This window comes from Molothrus aeneus, chromosome 14 (genome assembly GCF_037042795.1).
Source record: "Molothrus aeneus isolate 106 chromosome 14, BPBGC_Maene_1.0, whole genome shotgun sequence".
Taxonomy (NCBI): Eukaryota; Metazoa; Chordata; class Aves; order Passeriformes; family Icteridae; genus Molothrus; species Molothrus aeneus.
In genome coordinates this window covers 13,255,843-13,274,141 of record NC_089659.1, presented here as the reverse complement: position 1 = coordinate 13,274,141, position 18,299 = coordinate 13,255,843, and the positions used below count along the sequence as shown (strand labels likewise).

Below are 18,299 nucleotides of genomic sequence, written 5' to 3'. Positions count from 1 at the left end.
TTACATGAGGATAAGACCTTATATGTTCTAATATCTTTACGAAATCTGTAGCATGATGAAGAGGATGCTGGTGCTGTCACTGTTTTCTTTCATCTACCTTTTTCTTTATTTGAAGAACACAACAATATAGGGAAAAGCCCTTAAGTTATGAAGAAAGCAAATAAAACATCTATTCACGTCACCCTGATTTTTTTAAGATTTTCTAAGCCTTCTGATCTTTACATTCTTGTAACAAACTTTCTCACACATTTTCTGTAAATAACTTATTGTTTTGCATTCTTTTATGGAGGAGAAGAAATTTGATGGACTCTTGGTTTGTCCAGTGTCATTGGAGAGGTGGCACTTTCACCCTCCAATCCACTGTCACTTTTGGAAATCTATAAATATTAGAGTCAGAAAATAAACTTCCCCCTTTTTACCTTGAGAACATCAGTGTGTGCGTGTTGTGTTATTTCGTGTCCTGTAGTGACATCCACATAACCTCTTCTATTCACAAATGCTGCTTATTCATTATCAGTTCTAGAAACTTGCAAAGGTTGGATTTGGTGAGCAATTAGAACATTCAGTAGAAAACTCAGAGCATCCAGGAGAAAACAGCATTGTAGTAGTCAATGCCCACAGCATCCCTTTTTGTCAAAGCTTTTAATCAAAATCACGAACCCATCAGCAGTCTTTTAGTGCATATTTTAACGAAATACTAAACATTGCACAGATCTCAGAAGGAAGCCTCCTGCTCTTTTTGCACTCCTAACAACCTCTAGCATAATGAGGTGTGACAAATTGATTTAAAATGTAGTTGCAGGAAGAAGGGCAGGCGAGCTTTGCTCTGCCTTGTGGGTGTTGTAGTCGTTTTGCAGCTTCTCTGCCTGGGCAGCAATAGGAGCCCGGACTCGAAGTCCCACAGCTCCCGCTAGAGTCTGCCGCACAGGCTCAGAGCCCATATGCGAGCAGGGGGTGACTACATTGTGTCTATTGTATGGTTTTTTTGTTTTGGTTTGGTTTCGGTTTTTTTTTTCCCCTCGGGCATTTTGCACGTTTCACGGGAGGTGTAAACCGGGAGTAAAAAGCATGGCAGATGAGCAAGAAATAATGTGCAAACTCGAGAGCATCAAGGAGATCAGGTATGTTTGCTTTGTGCCCCATCGGTTCCGTGAAGCAGCTTTTTCCTCGGGGGAGCGGACGAGTTGCATCGATCCGAAAGTAGCTATTGTGCTACTGAGGGAAAGAAAACTACCGCTGGCTTCACGACGAGAGCTCAAAATACATTTTTCTAAGCAGGGAGGGAGCATCTGCTGCTGGGAATCGCGGCTGGAATGCGTAGTGCAGGGCGGTAATGGTCGTGCATTTGCAGAGCGCAGCCCCGAGTGATGGCACGGAGAGAAGGCGGAGTGCGCGGGGGGAAGGACCGAGCGGCTGCGGGGGAGTGGTGTCGGGCCGCGGCTCTGGAGGGTTTCACTGTTGTTTGTTTGTTTGTTTTTAAGTCGTTTGAATTAGTATTTCATATTCATGAGCCTCTGAATCTGTTATTTTGCCCCACTCACTCCCGGGCAGGAGCCTTGTCGAGCTGAGAAGGAAGCGGGGATGGCAAGGACAGCAGAGTCTGACACCCAAATCCAAGGGTGGACGTGCCTCGGGCAGGACAGGGCTGAGCAGCGCTACAGGCACCGGGGTGCAGGACAGCCATCTGTCCATTCATTTATCCGTCTGTCCGTCCGTCGGTCCCCCGCGGAGGGCGGCGGTAGGGCAGGGCCCTCCGGGGAGCGGTGGATCCGTGCGGGATGAGAGGGGAGCGGCTGAGCTTTGGCTCCTTCTCTGTCCCTGCCCTCCGTCCCCTTCGGCCAAAGGCGGGGAGCGACCGAGGGAGCCCCGCGGAGATGTCCCTGCCTGGTCCTGCGGCCGCCGCCCGGGGATGGGGACACACCGGGGATGGGGACACACCGGGCACACCGGGGATGGGGACACACCGGGGATGGGGACACACCGTACGCACCGGGGATGGGGACACACCGGGCGCACCGGGGATGGGGACACACCGGGGATGGGGACACACCGTACGCACCGGGGATGGGGACACACCGGGCGCACCGGGGATGGGGACACACCGGGGATGGGGACACACCGTACGCACCGGGGATGGGGACACACCGGGCGCACCGGGGCTTTTTCATCCGTGCCCTCCTGCCACAAGGCCCGAGGGCTGCTGTTCATGCCGTGCAGAACACCGGGAATTTGTTACAGCATCCTTTGTAGGGTGAGCTGCAGGATGCTGTGGGAGAGGGGGCTCATTGAAAGCCGGGCAGGGTACAGTACGCTCCTTCGAATGAGTAAACAGGTTTATTTACAGGTTCCTTCATCAGGAACCTTCTTCATAACTTTAGGCAGGGCGTTTCCACTCCTTGGTTTAGGGCACCGATTTCCAGCATTAGGCCTGAGCTCTCTGTTTAGTTGGAGCCAAAACACCTTAGAGAGAACAGTGGTTTTGAATGCAGGTGGGAGGTGGAAGGCATGCTGACTGTGAAACCCCAGAGCCATGAGAAGTGTTTGGGATGTGACAGCCAGAGAGGGCTGGCAGAGAGAGAGGAGAGAGGGCTGGCAGAGAGGAATCCCAGCTCCCAGGTGATCACAGGCACTCGTGGCTGGTTACAGCATCTCTAAGGAGCACACTTTATCCGTGGAACAAGTGAATTTGGCAGCAGAGTATGGGCCTCAGCCTTCTTCACACAATACTACAGAGGTGAACAAAGATCAAGCAAAAGTATTTGTCTGTCTAGTATCCCCAAACTATTTGTAGAAAGAGATGTGACAGTGTAAGAAGGATGATTTTGTACTCAACTGGTACACAGGCTCTGTTTTAGAAAACAGATCTAACTATGGTTTACTACAGTGTGTAGTCCAATTACTGTAACACTTAAATTAATTTTTCAGTGAGAGTAGTATCCTGTATTTGGAAATTTACAGTGCATTCAATTTTCTGGTCACATATTCAAAGGTGATGTATTAACTGCACTTGATGGATTTTTGCTATTATTTTGTGGTATAAGGTAGAGCAAAGGTGATGTTTAGCTTTAGTGTACAATGAAGTATCAAACAAGTTACTTGAGTGCATTTTAAATTTTAAAAAATCAGTGTCAAAAAGCCAGTCCTACTTGCAACATTGATGTCTATTTTGAGTCACCTTTAGCAAAATCTGATGAAATAAACCTGTTTATGCATTCGAAGCTTGCATTCTGTGAAGAATTTCCTTCAAGATAAACATGAGATCTCCTTATGTTTACAGATTCACCTTTGATAGGTTTAGCAGACTTTATTTTAATCTGCATTTCATGCATTCTATGGACAGAGGGGAAAGAAGTCTTCATGAACAAAATCAAAGAACTTGCCCATTTTTATATTTGATCTCTATTATGTATTATGATACAGCTTAGCTGGGTTTTGAAGGGATGTGGGAATCTGATTTCGAATCTGGACTCTGATCTCTATGTCCATATCTGTATCTATAGATAAATACATATCATTTGTAGTCAAGGGAATACTTCTTTCAGTAAACCCACTGGATGCCCACAATCCAAGCATATATGCACATGCTTATTTATATGCATGCTTATTTAAATACTTCCCCAGAAATAACCCATTCATAAAATTAGGTAAATACCTAAAGACTCAGTGTTCTGACTGGGAGGAGATACAAGAGAATAAGAGTGAATTTACTGATGAGAGATGCAGACACATGTCATAAATACAAGAGAGGAAACAGAAATTTTGTAATTGTTCTGTTTTAAATCTCCTTTGTTCATATTATCCCTGCCAGACCACCTGCTTCTGAATACATATTGTATGTAGAAGTTTTTTATGGTACTGTTTTTATCTCTTGCAGCTTTATAAACTCCTGAAATGAGAGAGGGAGGAACCCAGGTCATATTACTAGCTATGACACTTGGAATATGTAGCCATAATTAATTGTCCACGTGACTGACCCTGCTTTCTGCCATGCTCTGTCAAAACCTGACAACATTCTATTAATTTCATAATTCAGTACAAGGATTCTCTTACCACTGAAGAGCTCAGCAAAAGAGCTAGCATTGGAATTCAGTATTCTCCTTGTACCTCACCTTCTCTCAGACTCATTTAGTCTCATTCTTGTCTATTGCTGCTATTGCCTTCTTTCATCTGTCTAATCCCATATAAACTGACACCTCACAAAAACGTGTCAATGACTTACTGATGTCTCTCTATTTTTAATTGTCACTGGGACTCAGGAATAAGACTTTGCAGATGGAAAAAATAAAGGCAAGACTGAAAGCAGAATTTGAAGCCCTGGAGTCTGAAGAGAGGCACTTGAAGGAATATAAACAAGAAATGGACCTGCTGCTGCAGGAGAAGATGGCTCACGTGGAGGAGCTGAGACTGATCCACGCTGACATTAACGTGGTAAGTGCCAGCCCAGCTCAGACACTCTGACTCAGACACAGCTGCATGTGAATCATCCCACAGCTTGTGGAATTGTGCACATGAGTGAAGCATCACTGGTTCAATAATGTGCACTTTACAACACCATCCTGGGATCCTACAGAGAGCACAAAGTAAATATACCTCAGGATAACTGCTTTTTCTCTTTGCAGGGCAGGATATTTTATAATGCTGGCATAATAAGCTGTTGCACTGAGAGGATAGATAAGATAACCAAGGCTGTTGTGGCTATGACTTTGCCAGTAGCCACAGTGATACCACTCCAGCTGTCCCACAGAAAACAGTTCTTCCTGTTAGTCCTTTCTCATTTAGCATCCAGAAATAGAAACTTTGGCAGCTAGGTGGGACAAGGAGATTTTGAGAAAATACATAGTGTTTGTTAAATTCATAGTAAGAGCTGACCTTCATCCCAGAGTGGAATCACCAAACATCAAGAAGCACCAGCCTGAAGGGAATTAATACAAAAAAGAGACAAAACAATTTATAAACAGGGAAGATTAGCCAATTAGAGGGACTGAATAGGGAATATATTTTTAAATACATATTTTATGTCGTGTTAGGGCACTTACATGGGGTTTTTAGCTCTCAAGGTATCTGTGTTGCGCTGGAAGAAAAAGCTCCAACAGGTGAAAAAAGTACAAGCTATGTACTGGATTTGCAGACTACATTTATTTATGATTTCAAATGTCTGCTCCCTGTCCAGCTGCATAACCTCAACCCCTCTTTCATCCTCCTCTCTTTGTGCAGTCAGATTGTCTTTTTCTCTGCTGCTTTTCCCACTTGCTGCAGTAAGGGAAGCAAAAACCTTTCCTTAGCTTGTTTGTTAACTTCTGCCAGTCAGTGTTCAGGTATCTTAGAAACACAGAAGATTAGTTTGTTACTTTAAGCTCTTTTTTAGTTTCTCTTGAGAGTCTTCTATAGCTCCTCACTTGCCAGCTTTATTTGTAGCCTGTCTCTCTGCTTTTTCTGTTGTTCAGAAGGTCCTATAGGTTGAGTGCACTTTTTAAAAATGAAAATGCATGTCATATGTCACTTTCTGTTGCTTCTCCTTTACCCATTTTTCATCCTCCCAATACCTTAAGTCTTTGCTTTACTATTGCATTGTCTCAAATCTCTTCCAACTTGAGTGAGAAAAATCTACTCTTTCTGGCACAATCTGTTGCTCAGTCAGAGAGGAACAGTTCTTTAAAAGCCCAACCTGCTGTTTCAGATGGAGAACACTATCAAGCAGTCTGAGAACGATCTGAACAAGCTCTTGGAATCGACTCGCCGGCTCCACGAGGAGTACAAGCCCCTCAAGGAGCACGTGGATGCCTTGAGGATGACTCTGGGTCTGCAGAGGCTGCCAGACCTGTGTGAGGAGGAAGAGAAACTGTCCCTCGAGTAAGTCTCCAAAGCAAACATTATCTGCCTTTATGCTTTCTTTCAGTTCTACTGGTCATTTTCTCGTTTTAATTTTGTTGGTAGGTGGAAAAAAACAACCCAAGAGGTAGGCATGAAAAACAGAAGTTAACAAAAAAGGGATGTGGAGGACATGTGTTTGATAACATTCAGTCTGAATTTGTTTCAAGTTAAATTTAGGTTATTCCAAACTGCAAACCCTACATACCACATTCAAACATTTAAGGGTGGTTGTTGGCCTTCTAGGTTTCATACTATATGTTGCTTTTTCTATATTTTTATTTTTTCTTGAAAATTACTTCTTTAGCAAGCAATAGTAGGAGGCAATACATGAGAGGGATACAAACCAGGTATTCTTCAGTTGGGTTGTGCTGCTCCTAGTCAGAGTTTTACTTTTTGCTGCCTGCACATGGCAGTGGCTTTTACCAAATACCTGTGACTGTCAACAAGTTTCCCTGAGATGTGGAATGGATTTGGGTAATAAATCACAGTCTCATTTTTACATATAACCTAGGCAGAGCTGAATGGCAGAATTAGCTACTATTCAAAGAACAGTATCCTTTGTTTAACAGACCAGTTTTAAATGCAAGGGATGTTTTAATATGCAAGTATTGCTCTTATTGCCCAGCACAATTAATATATATACTTTTACAATACTATACAGTATTAGTACAATTACTATAGTACAATTACTATATACAATTAATATAAATACTATATATTTATTTACATACGCACACAGTTTTCAAGATTCCCCTTGTATTTCTATAGAAATGTTGTTTTACAATCCAAACACCTTGACACTACAAAGAATGTATTGATCTGTTTATTAATATGCTGTGCACAAAAGTTATTAATTTTAACAGAATAAAATAGAAAAACTGTTTGACAGAGGTGCATCTGAAGCTGTTGCCTATTTCTCTTCTATACATATTGTCTATTTTTCATCTTACTAGATTTACATCCAGTCTGGAATCTGGCTGAAGTGTAGAAATGCAGAAGAAACACCACATATTCTATTTATGAACTAGTCAATGTGTAGGCAATTTGGCAGTTTGACTCTAGTGGAGGAACATGATAGGGAAATGTGATCCACTGTATTTTAACACCAAATATCTTTTACAGGCTAATGAAATACTGCAGAAGGTGGTTACATTTTTTTGTTTGTCATCCTTTTGTCTAGCTACTTTGAAAAGCAGAAAGCAGAATGGCAGACAGAACCACAGGAGCCTCCCATCCCAGAGTCTCTGGCTGCAGCTGCAGCAGCTGCCCAACAGCTGCAGGTGGCCAGGAAGCAAGATACCAGACAGACAGCAACTTTCAGACAGCAGCCACCTCCAATGAAGGTCAGGAGATGGAATGTGCTGGTTTTTCTCTTTTGTCATTGGAATGCATTATGTTTAGAAGGTGATTAATGTCTGTGAAAAGGAAAAATTACATGTCCTGATGGCGATTTTCCTTGCAGGGGTTCAAAACAAGAGCAAGCAGTAGACTAAAGTAGTAGCACCAGTCACCAAGGGTTAAGGATAAGAATCCTTTAGGATTTAAAAGTCACCCTCAGCAGAGATGTAGGCAATTCCCATTCCTCTTGTGTTTCACACGGGAGCAAGGCATGTAAGAAAGAGAAAAAAAACTTGGCAAAAGAAAAAGTAGTGGCTCTTATTTAATGCCATATGGAGTCATATTAAAAACAGTGCACATCTTTTATGGGGGAAATTACCAATGGTGTAAATTACCAGGAAAAGCAATTGCTTCTGCACTTGGGATCTTCATGAGTAACATGTAGATTAATGTAACATAACCACAGGCACTTCAGTGACAGTTTTACTCAGCTCCTTATGTAGTGAGAAGAGTTAAGTAGTTACACAGGGGTATTCCTCCCACCCAGGTTCCAGAGTCACTAAGAAGGCTAACTGATGTAGGTACACCTCAAAGTAATATACTTACTATCTGTAGTTAGGCAATTGAAAAACCATTCTACAAGTAATAGGCTTCAGTCAGATGTAAATGACAGGGCTTAGTCTGGAGCAAAAGGGCAGAGTTCTGTACCTTGTGTTAAATATGTGGAATTCATCCAATTACCTGCTCCTACCTTCAATTCTGTGACACTGCAGTTGGCCATCACTGTAACTTCTCTGACTCAGTGAGCTATTAGGCAGGTAAACACCTTTAAAACATCACTGTAACCTTTAACACAAAATAGAATTTAAAGTTACTGATACACGTGTGAGCCACATGTCTGCAGAAATGCAGTTTTAATTCAATGAGATGCTCTGATTTTCAGTAAGCCTGAAATTACAATCCACATAACCTTGGTTGTATAGAGTGCAGCAGCAGTCTACCTTTGCAGGCAAGGAGCCTTGTTTTTGTCTGTACTGGAACTCAATAACCTGTGTACCAAGGCCACTTTGGTGTTTGTAACCAGAGGCTGCAATTGCATTTCAGGCGTGTTTGTCGTGTCACCAGCAAATCCACCGGAACGCGCCCATTTGTCCCCTGTGCAAAGCCAAGAGCCGCTCTCGGAACCCCAAAAAGCCCAAGAGGAAACAGGATGAATGAAATCCAGAAGATTGTGACAAGCTCCTGTCCCAGTACTCTTCCAGTAGAATGGCAAATTTGCCCAGACTTTGCTGAATTGCAGACTCAAGTATGACTGTCTCATTGTTTTCTATTTAAATGCAATGTAAGCACAATGATCCTGCTCTAAGTTCCTTCCAGTCTTTAGGATTTGGTTTTAGGAAAGTAAATATTACTGGTGCTACAGTTTAACATTTCAATTGCTCCATCTTTTGTACTCCTGAACAAACTGGAATTCTTTGTGCAAGTATCCTAAATGTCAGGCTATTTCTATTGACCAAATGTGATTACCACAAATGCTTTTATGTTCTCTTTTTAAAAAACAGATATTACTAAAAGATTATTCTCTTTTCTCCTGATAACAGGAGACTATTTCAAGTGCTGAAATAGCAGACTGTCTGTTTGTTTCACTGAAGAACAATTTGTTCTCCAATCTCGTAAGACTGGGTAGGTTTGGGTATCCAATGGAACTGTTTTTAAACAGGAAATGTTCAGGGAAAACGAGATTTGTTATACAGAATATCAATGCATTAAGGACACACATGGCTTTTGATTTACTGAAGTTGATTGTACCATTCCCTCAAACTTGACTTAAAACTTGGAAAGGTGCTGGCTGTGTATGAATTTCTAAAAATGATGTAATTTGTCATGCTTTAACATCTTAACAGGTTATTATTTTCAGCAGTCTAAAGACTGACTGACTTAAGATCAAGGCTGAAGTGAGCTCTGTTAGTGATCCTCCTAGGCTTTAAGGCTGACCAATGCACTGTGGTTCTCTAGGAAACATGCATGATATATCCCAGATCTCTGTGTGCACAGACTGCACATCAGCCATTCTGCATGTCTTCTGTTCCTGGTTTCTACAGCCAAAATCCGGCAGACATGTCCTCCGCTGGAGCATAGGAAAGTTCAGGAACATGCATGAGGAACAGTGTCAACTAAAAATTATGAGTTTCACCAGAACCAACAAGCTTTGGTGTCATTGTCCGCCCTCAACCAAAGCTTTCTATTTTTCTGTCTTTTAATAGGTCATTTTCAAATAAGCTTTACTTCAGGCCAGTTTGTTTTCTTGTTCCCTGTGTGCCAAAAGAACCCTGACTAAAGCATCTGGAGTAGATCACTCCCTGTATGTCTTCCCTTTGTTTCGTGTAATTTAACAACAGTTCTTGCTATGAGGAGGATGGCAATGATCCACTTACAGAACTGGCGGTTGAAATTTACTCATCTCTAATCCCAGTTTTGTCACCACCTTTGTTGCCTAAATTGATCTCAAGTGTTAAATATTCTTTTCACTAACTCTGGGACGCAGAAAGTGCTTGTTCACACTCTTCTCTTTAGCCCAGGTTTCTCTCTATATTATGTTAGAGTGGTTATATTGGGAATTTGGCTTGTTAGACAGGAAGAACAGGGAAGCTCCAAGTCTCTGCTCCAAGAACTTTGCCAAATGTTGGCAACTGTAACAAATCTACATGATGCAATTTTGCTGGCCAAATCACACATGTCACCATTAATTTCCTATGTCTGCCACTAAGTACATGAGTGATTTACTGAAAAGTCCTAAAACTTAAGCCAGGTTCAGGAGATATTCCCCCATTTTAATCTTACATGGTCAAATCAACATCTGCCAACAGCAGGCACAATGTGAACCACCTACCCCCGAAATTATGTGAAAAGCAGATTCTGCTAGCTGAATTACAGGGATTTGGTCTCTGAGATAGCAATAATGGAAGACAGTCTCCATGCTCCAAATGGCAATAGTGTGTTATACATGTTTTGTGGCACAAATACTGGATTTTACTGTTTCAAATGTCAGGGTGGTCTCATGCTGTGTGCTCTGTTCAGAGCAATTCCTATGGAGTTGAAGGGAAACTGCACAGAGTTAAAAGACAGTATGTGGGCTTCCCCAAAGTGCATACAGGAGAGCAGCATACTTTGATGGTGGTTGTACATAAATTTAAGAAGTAGTGACAATGGAGTGGGTGAATGGTCTGCAATGAAGTAGTGTGAATAGGTGGATTGATTTGTAGAGACTTCTGCTTACAGTTCTGAAATAAGTAGGGTTAGTCATAGTTGTTCTCACTTTACTGTTACTTTGCCAGGTTCTTTCTTTCTTGGGAGATCCCTGAACTGAAGTATACTTAAAGATGCACCATTTACTAATTTAGTACAACAGTTTTGTACTTTTACTTTTTTAAACTAGTCTCATGTTCTCTTGTGTTTTACAAGGTTAGGGTTTGTTTTTTTTTTTTTTTAAAGTGAATCTGACACACTGTGTTTGCATCAATTGTTCTAGTATTTACCAATTTTCACATCCTTTACAAAGGATATTCTGCCACATGAATAGCATGCCTTGCTGAGGGTGAGTAACTGGAGATAAGTCAGCAGGGTGCCCTGGCTGCCAAAAGGACCAACCACAACCTGGGGTACCTCCAGCACAGCATTGTCTCACTCTGCACTGCACTGGGGGGGCCTTGAGCACTGGGGGCAGCTTGGGGTGCCTCAGTGCAAGAAGGACATCAGACTGTTTCAGTGCTCTGGAGTCACCTCTGTGACCAAAACTGCAGAAGGTCTCAAGGACAAAACCTCTGAGGAGCAGCTGAGGACATTTGGCTTGTTCAGTTTGGAGGAAAGAGGGCTGAGGGGTGCCCTCATCACAGCCTACAACTTCCTCCAGGGGAGGAGGAGGTGCTGATCCCCCTCTGATGGCCAGCAACAGGATATGAGGAGATAGAATGAAGCTGCATTGAGGGAAGTTCAGGTTGGACACCAGGAAAAGGTTCTTCCCTGACAGAGTGGTTGGTGACTGGCCCAGTGACCCAGGGAAGTGGCCAAGGCACCAAGCCTGTCAGGGTTTGAGCATCACCTGGATTTCACTCTTAGCCATACAGTTTAATGCTAGGCAGTTGGACCCTTCATACTTGAGCTATTCTGTGATTCCAGCCATTTCAGGAGGTAAAATATGTGTTATGTATGAGGGGACCATGGGGGTGGGGGCAGGGAGGGAAGCAGTGTCTCTCACAGGGAAGGAGTTCTCTTTCTCTCACGGAACAATCACAGAAGTTTAACTGAAGAACTTTTCTCGTGACAGCCCCAGGCTCTTTTCTCCCAGGCAACTCTCTCAAGAGACTGGAGGAATAATTAGGAAATATTGATTTCTTGGTATTCAGACAGAAGAGGAAGCTGTCTGAAGTACAGCTCTTAACACAAGTCTGCTGCATTTTTGCTTCATAGAGCAACAATGGCTTCTTCGTTTGTATCTGAAGTCTTTGTGGATACTTCTCCACTTCACTTAAGTTTATTCTTATTTGGGTCAAATTGTCTGAGTAGCCACAATGAGACCTTCCTCAAAGCTTAGGAGACTTTTATATTACTGAAGTCTGGTTTAACCCTGTCTTTGTGGTTCTGTTTTTAAAAGGGTATCCATGTAACAACAAAAGAACTGGATTTTCTTGGTAAAGATGGTTTCCAGGGTCTTTGTTCATCACTTGCCGCAAAGGATAGTCCTGTTGTTCTGCAACCAAACAGAAAAAAACCAAAATCCCAAGCCTTTCACCCTACCATCAACCCTAAGCTCATAAGTAAAAGGATGCAAACACTGTACTGCATCTGAATGCTTTGCTACAGAAATTTTCATACCCAAGCTGGGGAGGATCAGTTGTCCAAACTTTAGTGTCAAGGACACATTAACTACAGAGAAAATGTAAGGCAAATTTAAATACTTGCACTTCCTGAATTCAACCTTAGCTTTATAAACAGGACCCTGACTGAACCTGACAGTGGCTTCAATTTACATAATATAAATTTGAAAGAATAGACATTGATGTGTTACTTTAAATAGCATACTATTCAAGAAATTGGGACTTCACTAGCACTTTAAATAAATAAAAAGTGCTTTATTCTTTTATTTTACAGTTTTCTAATTCCTCCAGCATACATTTTCATTTTAGTATTTAGGTATTCTAGCAATATCTGGTATTTTCACTGGCTTCTGTGTTTTAAGTATTTTACTCCTGTGCCTCATAGGAGTAACAGTGTGAGTTTAATTTGTCTGTACAGTCCTTTTAAATAAATGTATGTTTCATGTCATGCTTTCTTCCTTCAGAGTACTTTCACATCTGTTATTTGATTATGCTACTAAGAAGCCCAGGTGGTAAAACTCAGCTCTCTGATTTTACAGAATACCCTCAGCCACAATTCTGTTATACCTTTATAGAAACTTTATGGAAATAAATATGGGGTAAGAAAGATCCCTTCAAATAAGCTTTAGAAAATAGAAAGGAAAAGGAGATAGCAGAACAGGTGTCTCTGGGTCACATTTTTTGCTTTGGTCCTACAAATACAGATACATATGGGTTTGAAAATACACATACATCTTCTGTACATATAAATTATATAAATGAAACAGTAAAGGGCTTGAAAAGGGGAGAAAACAGGATTTCTGTGCAGGCAGCTGGAGCAGCTCCGCGCGTTTGTGGCACTGCAGGGCTCAGCGCTCGGGTCGCTGCTGCCGCCTGGGGGCAGCCCGCGGTACTGCAGGCCAAGAGCGGCACTGCGCCCCCGAATGCGCCTGCGCGGCCACTCGGACGCCTCGCGGGCGCCTCCTGCGCCTCAAAAGCGGGGCTGCAGCCCCGAAATGTGAAGGTGACCGTCACAGCGACCTGACAAGCGCCGGGGCTTTGTACACTTTGTACACTTTGTACACTTTCTACGCTTTTTACACTCTGTACACTCTATACACTATTTACCCTTTCTACGCCCAGTGCTGCCGCCGGAGGGAAGCCCCCGGTACTGGAGCACGGCGCTGTCCGTGGCCGCCGTCGCCTCCCGCCGGCCCCGCCGCCCTCCCGGGCCGTGAGCAGCGCGGCCGCACCGCGTTCCCCCCGAGCAGCGGAAATCCAGCAGCCAAACCCACCCAAACTGCCTCCCCTCCGAGCCGGGTAAAGAAATCCAGCACCCAAACCCACCCAAACTGCCTCCCCTCCGAGCCGGGTAAAGAAATCCAGCACCCAAACCCACCCAAACTGCCTCCCCTCCGAGCCGGGCAAAGAGGGACCAGCCCGGTTAGAAACTGCCGAAAGAACCCCGCTCCCCCCTGTCCCCCTGACATTTCAAGGGTTGGTCAAGGGACTCGGCTTTTGTCTCTGTCGGAATTCAGGACATCCCTCTGTCTGTCCTGGACTGCCAAGGCCCCTGCCAGGGGCTCAGAGACCCTGGCACAGAGCCCAAGACACCTGTGGGTTTGATTATGACCCATGGAGCAAATTACCAACCTTATATAAAGATCTGCAAGTCACAACAGTTTAAGAAGAATGATAGTGAATTTATCACGGGCTGAAAAATAGATTTTTGGGGTTTTAGAATGGGGGTTCAGGGGGCAAGATGGAGGAATCTGGGTGTGTCTAGCCTTTCTTCTTCTTCTTCTTCTTGACCTCCATCTTCTGCTGTTGGCACTTTTAGATTGGTTCAGAGTAGAAGCTCACTGTCTAACATAGGTGATAAGTATTGGAAAGTAATTGTAAATATTTAATACATAGTTTTTAGTATAAAAAGATAACACCGTCCCGGGGGCAGGCAGAGTGCCTCTGACTGTCCTGCTGAGCGGACCTTGGCTGGACAAGAGGAAAAATTTTGTAGATAAAATACAATAAACAACCTCGAGACTGAGAAATGAAGAGCTCTGACTCCTTCTTCGAGGGCCAGGCTGGGAAAAGAGACTTTCTAACGTATCTCGGGGTCACTCTGAGCAGTAGAGATCCCGAGATCTCTTGATCACTATTTTCCATCTCCCTGAGAACAAATGCAAAGAAATTCCCTGAAAAAACCTAACCCCTAACACACAGAAACTCAAACAGAGAAGTGCCATAGCTGAGATTTTTTCCAGAGCTTGAATTCAGTGTGTCACATCATCACTGCTTTTCTCATTCCCTGTGGCTGGGGAACTTCTTAAAGCGATAATAACATTTTCATAGATAGGAACAACAACTGTGTAAAAGCTTTGCAGTTACTCATGACAGGCTGAGACTCATTGCTCCCTTAGGTGGATGTAAATTGCTCCCTCCCCATAGACCTTGTGCAGTCAGGGACCCAAACACAGGGACTGTCACCAGCAGCAGGACACTGACCTGTCACACCAGCCTTTGCTTGCCCCAAACAGCTGCTGAGATACATTCTCTGTAACACATCTTACAGGCCATGATTTATTATAAGGTTTTATTTTATTAATGAGCAATGCTGGGAGTCTTTTTACTTGATGTCTTGCTAAGAGGGAAGTTATTCTGCTCATTAATTACAGGTTCTAGATGTGAATGGGAGGAAGGGCTTCTGTTTTCTCTCTGCTCCAGCTAGTTAACCACACATATCTGGTGAGAAGAAAGGGAAAAGGAGCCATGCAGAGTAAATCCTGGAAGATTGAAACACTGCCTTGTGGCCTGCCTTGAAGATGCTGGGTTTGCTGGTGCACCTCTCATGCAGAGAGCATGCAGCTCACACACAAACTCTGCCAGCAGATCCCAGTGAGTCCCCATTTCACAAGCTGGGAAAAGGAGCCATGCCTTCCCACCAGGAGCTCCTCCAGACTGGGCTTGCAAATGGCCTTCAAAGGGAGATAAAGGAAGGTGGGAGCCTGTTAAGGATGGAAGGATGAAGGCCAGAGCACTTGGATGTTCTGCCAGTATTTCTCAACCCACCCTCACTGTGGTGCTGGGAAAGGGCCCCGGGCTGGCCATGGTCAGGGCTCATGTCCTGGCTGCCACAGGAATTCCTTCACCCAGACCAGGGCACAGCAGTGCCCACATCACCAGTGCCTGCTGAGGCTGGAAGGGTTGGTCCTGTGCCCTCTGATTCCTGCCCTTGGCTGGGGCTGTTTTACCCCTGCCCCTCATGGCAAAGCTCAGGCAATTCCCTGGTTTCATTCAGACACATTTATTCTAAGTGCATCCTCATGCCATCCACACTCTGCTGAGGATATTTTGTTTGGGAAATTCTCCTTTAACTCTTTGAATTCCTCTGTAAATAGGCAGCTGCCTTTAGTTAGCAACTGCCTGAGTCATTTCCTCTCTGAGCAATCCTCTGGGTTCACTCTTCCTCTTAACAGTACTTCCTCTTAACATTTTCTACATCTTCTGATATTTTTCCTTTCTTAGCTGAAGTAGGCTGTTAAAAATAGCAACAGGATTTCACTGTGTATTTTTAAGATCGATACCACCACCCCAAAGATCTCTTTATGTTCTTTCTCAGAATAATTTCCATTTTCAGTTGTATAATTATTAAGTCTTGAGGCAAGAGAAAAGTTGCATTTTAGTGGTCCTAAAAAATCCTCTTTCTGAATGAAGATATAAACTGCTTCAATATGGTTCAGGTTTCTGTTTTGAAACATTACTGAACTAATATTGGCATAAACAATCTTGTCAATTGGAAAAACAGACTTAGGGGATGAAAGCTTTTAGCCACCTTTTCATTCTCCCAGATGCTTGGAGGATATCAGAGAATCATAGAGGTTGGAAATTTTGAGGTTGGAAAAGACCTCTGAGTCCAGCTGTTAACCCTGCACTGCCTAGTTCATCACTAATCCGTGTCTCCAAGTGCCACATTCGCACATTTTTTTAAGAACTCCAGGGATGGTGATTCCACCACTGCCCTGAGCAGCCCCTTCTGGTGTCTGACAATCCTTGCAGTGAAAAAAAACTCCCTAATATCCAATCCAAAATCTATAAACATCCATATAAATATTGTATATACTGGTTTTCAATACACTCTTCTACGCTAATTGACATTGACTATCATCTAGAATTGTGATAACTGTATGAGTTAGTTAGACTAATATGAGTTTATTTTTCACTGTACAGAGATACCAAATTTCTGGGATGTGAAAGCCCAAACCCTGTAAGTCAGTGGAATAATGAGATGTGCTGTGCCAAGATAATTTGAGAGAAAAAAAAAAACACCACAAAAAAAAAAAAAACAAAAAAAACTCACAATCAAACAAAAACAAACAAAACCAAAAACAAAACAAAAAACAAACAAACAAAAAAAAACCCCACCCCACCCTGGTTTTAAGTAAAGGAGGAGTTTGGGATTTACCAGCTGCAGTAGCATTGCTTTAAGGAAAAAGTGTCCTTGTCCCACTTCAGGGCAAGGACCTTGTTCAGACCATGGAGAATAAGGCTTAAATATGAGAGTCCCAACACACATCCAGCAAAATGTCCTTTCTGAGAGGAGAAAAGCCACACCTGACAGCCAGTGGCATTTATGCCATCACCATCCATGCTGCCAGAATCCTCCCAGTGCAGGTCCTGGGTCTAACCCATCCTCAGAAAAGGCCAAGGAAGCCTCTCTGCCAGACCCCACCCAGCCTGTCAGTGCTCTTGGCAGAAACAAACTGTGGCCAAAAGTGTGTCTGGAATTCCTGGGGTGCAGGAGATGCTGAAATCTAACCCTGGATCTGCCCCCTGCTGCAGGATGTACCTTTGCAGCCCCTCAGAATGTCCCACCTGCTCTGCTCAGGGCATTTGGGAACATGCAAGTTTTCAATTGTGCTCTTCTGGCTCCCTTCTAATTGAGTTTTGCTTTAATGTTTGTACATGAGAAGGAGTGATAATTGAAGGGGTGGGGACCCTGCTGGAGTCAGAAAAGTGAATGTTCAGCTGATTTATAGCAGGTATTAACCAGGACCTCACTATATTGTTCCCATTGGGAAGAGAAGCTGAAGGAAAAAGTTGGAATTTTAATGATACTGAACCGTGTTTCCTTGAAGACAGAAGAGCACCAAGCAGCCCTGTTCACCATTTCCAAACCAGGGCCACTACACACAGTCTCTCCTCCTGTTATTTCAGGAGTCCATGAGATGACTCCTTTTCTCACTGACACACAAAGCACCCAAATCCTCTACCCTCTGCCTTTGCAAGTACAAGCTTTGACATGCAGCCCATTGTTTTGGCTGGGAAAACAAAGAGAAATATCCACCCTCACCTCTCATTACAGAAATAGGTGGTAATTGGTCTTTTTATTCAATTTCCAAGATCCCAGTGGTAAGTAAACCACCATCTATAACCAAGTCTGCAGTCGACACACCCTCCTCCTCACATGAAGAATTCATAAATCCTGATTTAATCTGTTCTGCCACAGCCCACTGGAGCCAAATTCTAGTTCAATAATATATTACATAGCATCTTTCTGTGCTATGTATCCTTCATGTAGTCACTCCACACAGATCTGCATCTTATTTCATTTCTAGTGTTCAACTCTGCAGCGTGTTCAAGTGGATGATTTCTGAAGGGCTGTACTGCATCGGAGGCTCTTAAGGAAAACAGTCCCATGAAAGCAGGATGAAATCTGAATGTAGAGGACAGCTTTGTGCTTGTACCACTTCTCTCTGGAGCTGTTGGTCAGAAAAGCAGCAAGCAGACATGAGTAGTTCTCCTTTTATTTCTGCAGGTGGCACCAAGCATTTAGTTCTGAGACATATTTGTTCTTTTAAAGCTATTTTGAACTCCTAAAAGATGGTCTGCTGCTGTGCAGACCCTCTGTGGCTGCACATGGCCTCTCTGCAGCTCTGTGAGCCCATCCTCCAGGGAGGAGTCCCCCATCCATCCTCGTTGTCCCTGAGATGGTGGTGGGAGCTGAGGTGTGAGGCATGGATAGCCCAGCCAGGGCGAAGACTGGACAGGAGCCAGGGGCACGAGTGAGTGTGGGATTACAGCTGAAGCAAGCCAAGAGCTTGGCAGGGGTGTCACAGACCAGACCCCTATCCCAGCCCTGCAGTCCCATCCCATCCTCCCAGCATGCCTGACTGCTGCTGTCCCCTCAGACCACTCTCACAGGGTCATTTTTCTGCTGACTTCAGAGACAGAGACACC

At 43.6% G+C, this 18,299-nt stretch overlaps 1 protein-coding gene across 2 annotated transcripts; it reads left to right on the top strand.

The window, feature by feature from the left end:
- The first annotated feature begins 964 nt into the window (after window positions 1-964).
- ZC4H2 (zinc finger C4H2-type containing) lies at window positions 965-12,531 on the top strand. Of its 2 annotated transcripts, XM_066559600.1 has the most exons (5): window positions 993-1,121; window positions 4,257-4,428; window positions 5,678-5,850; window positions 7,052-7,214; window positions 8,314-12,531. In XM_066559600.1, the coding sequence occupies exons 1-5, from the start codon at window positions 1,069-1,071 to the stop codon at window positions 8,425-8,427; spliced, it is 675 nt and encodes a 224-aa protein (XP_066415697.1). In that variant the 5' UTR covers window positions 993-1,068; the 3' UTR covers window positions 8,428-12,531. The 2 variants fall into 2 exon arrangements, with proteins under 2 accessions (XP_066415698.1, XP_066415697.1); XM_066559601.1 differs by lacking the exon at window positions 7,052-7,214 and having other exon boundaries at window positions 965-1,121.
- The last annotated feature ends 5,768 nt before the right edge of the window (window positions 12,532-18,299 follow it).

Excerpts from the sequence above, each read along its gene's own strand:
- ZC4H2 (XM_066559600.1), top strand. The coding sequence starts at position 1,069 with ATGGCAGATGAGCAAGAAATAATGTGCAAACTCGAGAGCATCAAGGAG. Across the intron at positions 1,122-4,256 it reads GAGAGCATCAAGGAGATCAG|GAATAAGACTTTGCAGATGG; the intron begins GTATGTTTGCTT and ends ACTGGGACTCAG. Across the intron at positions 7,215-8,313 it reads AGCAGCCACCTCCAATGAAG|GCGTGTTTGTCGTGTCACCA; the intron begins GTCAGGAGATGG and ends ATTGCATTTCAG.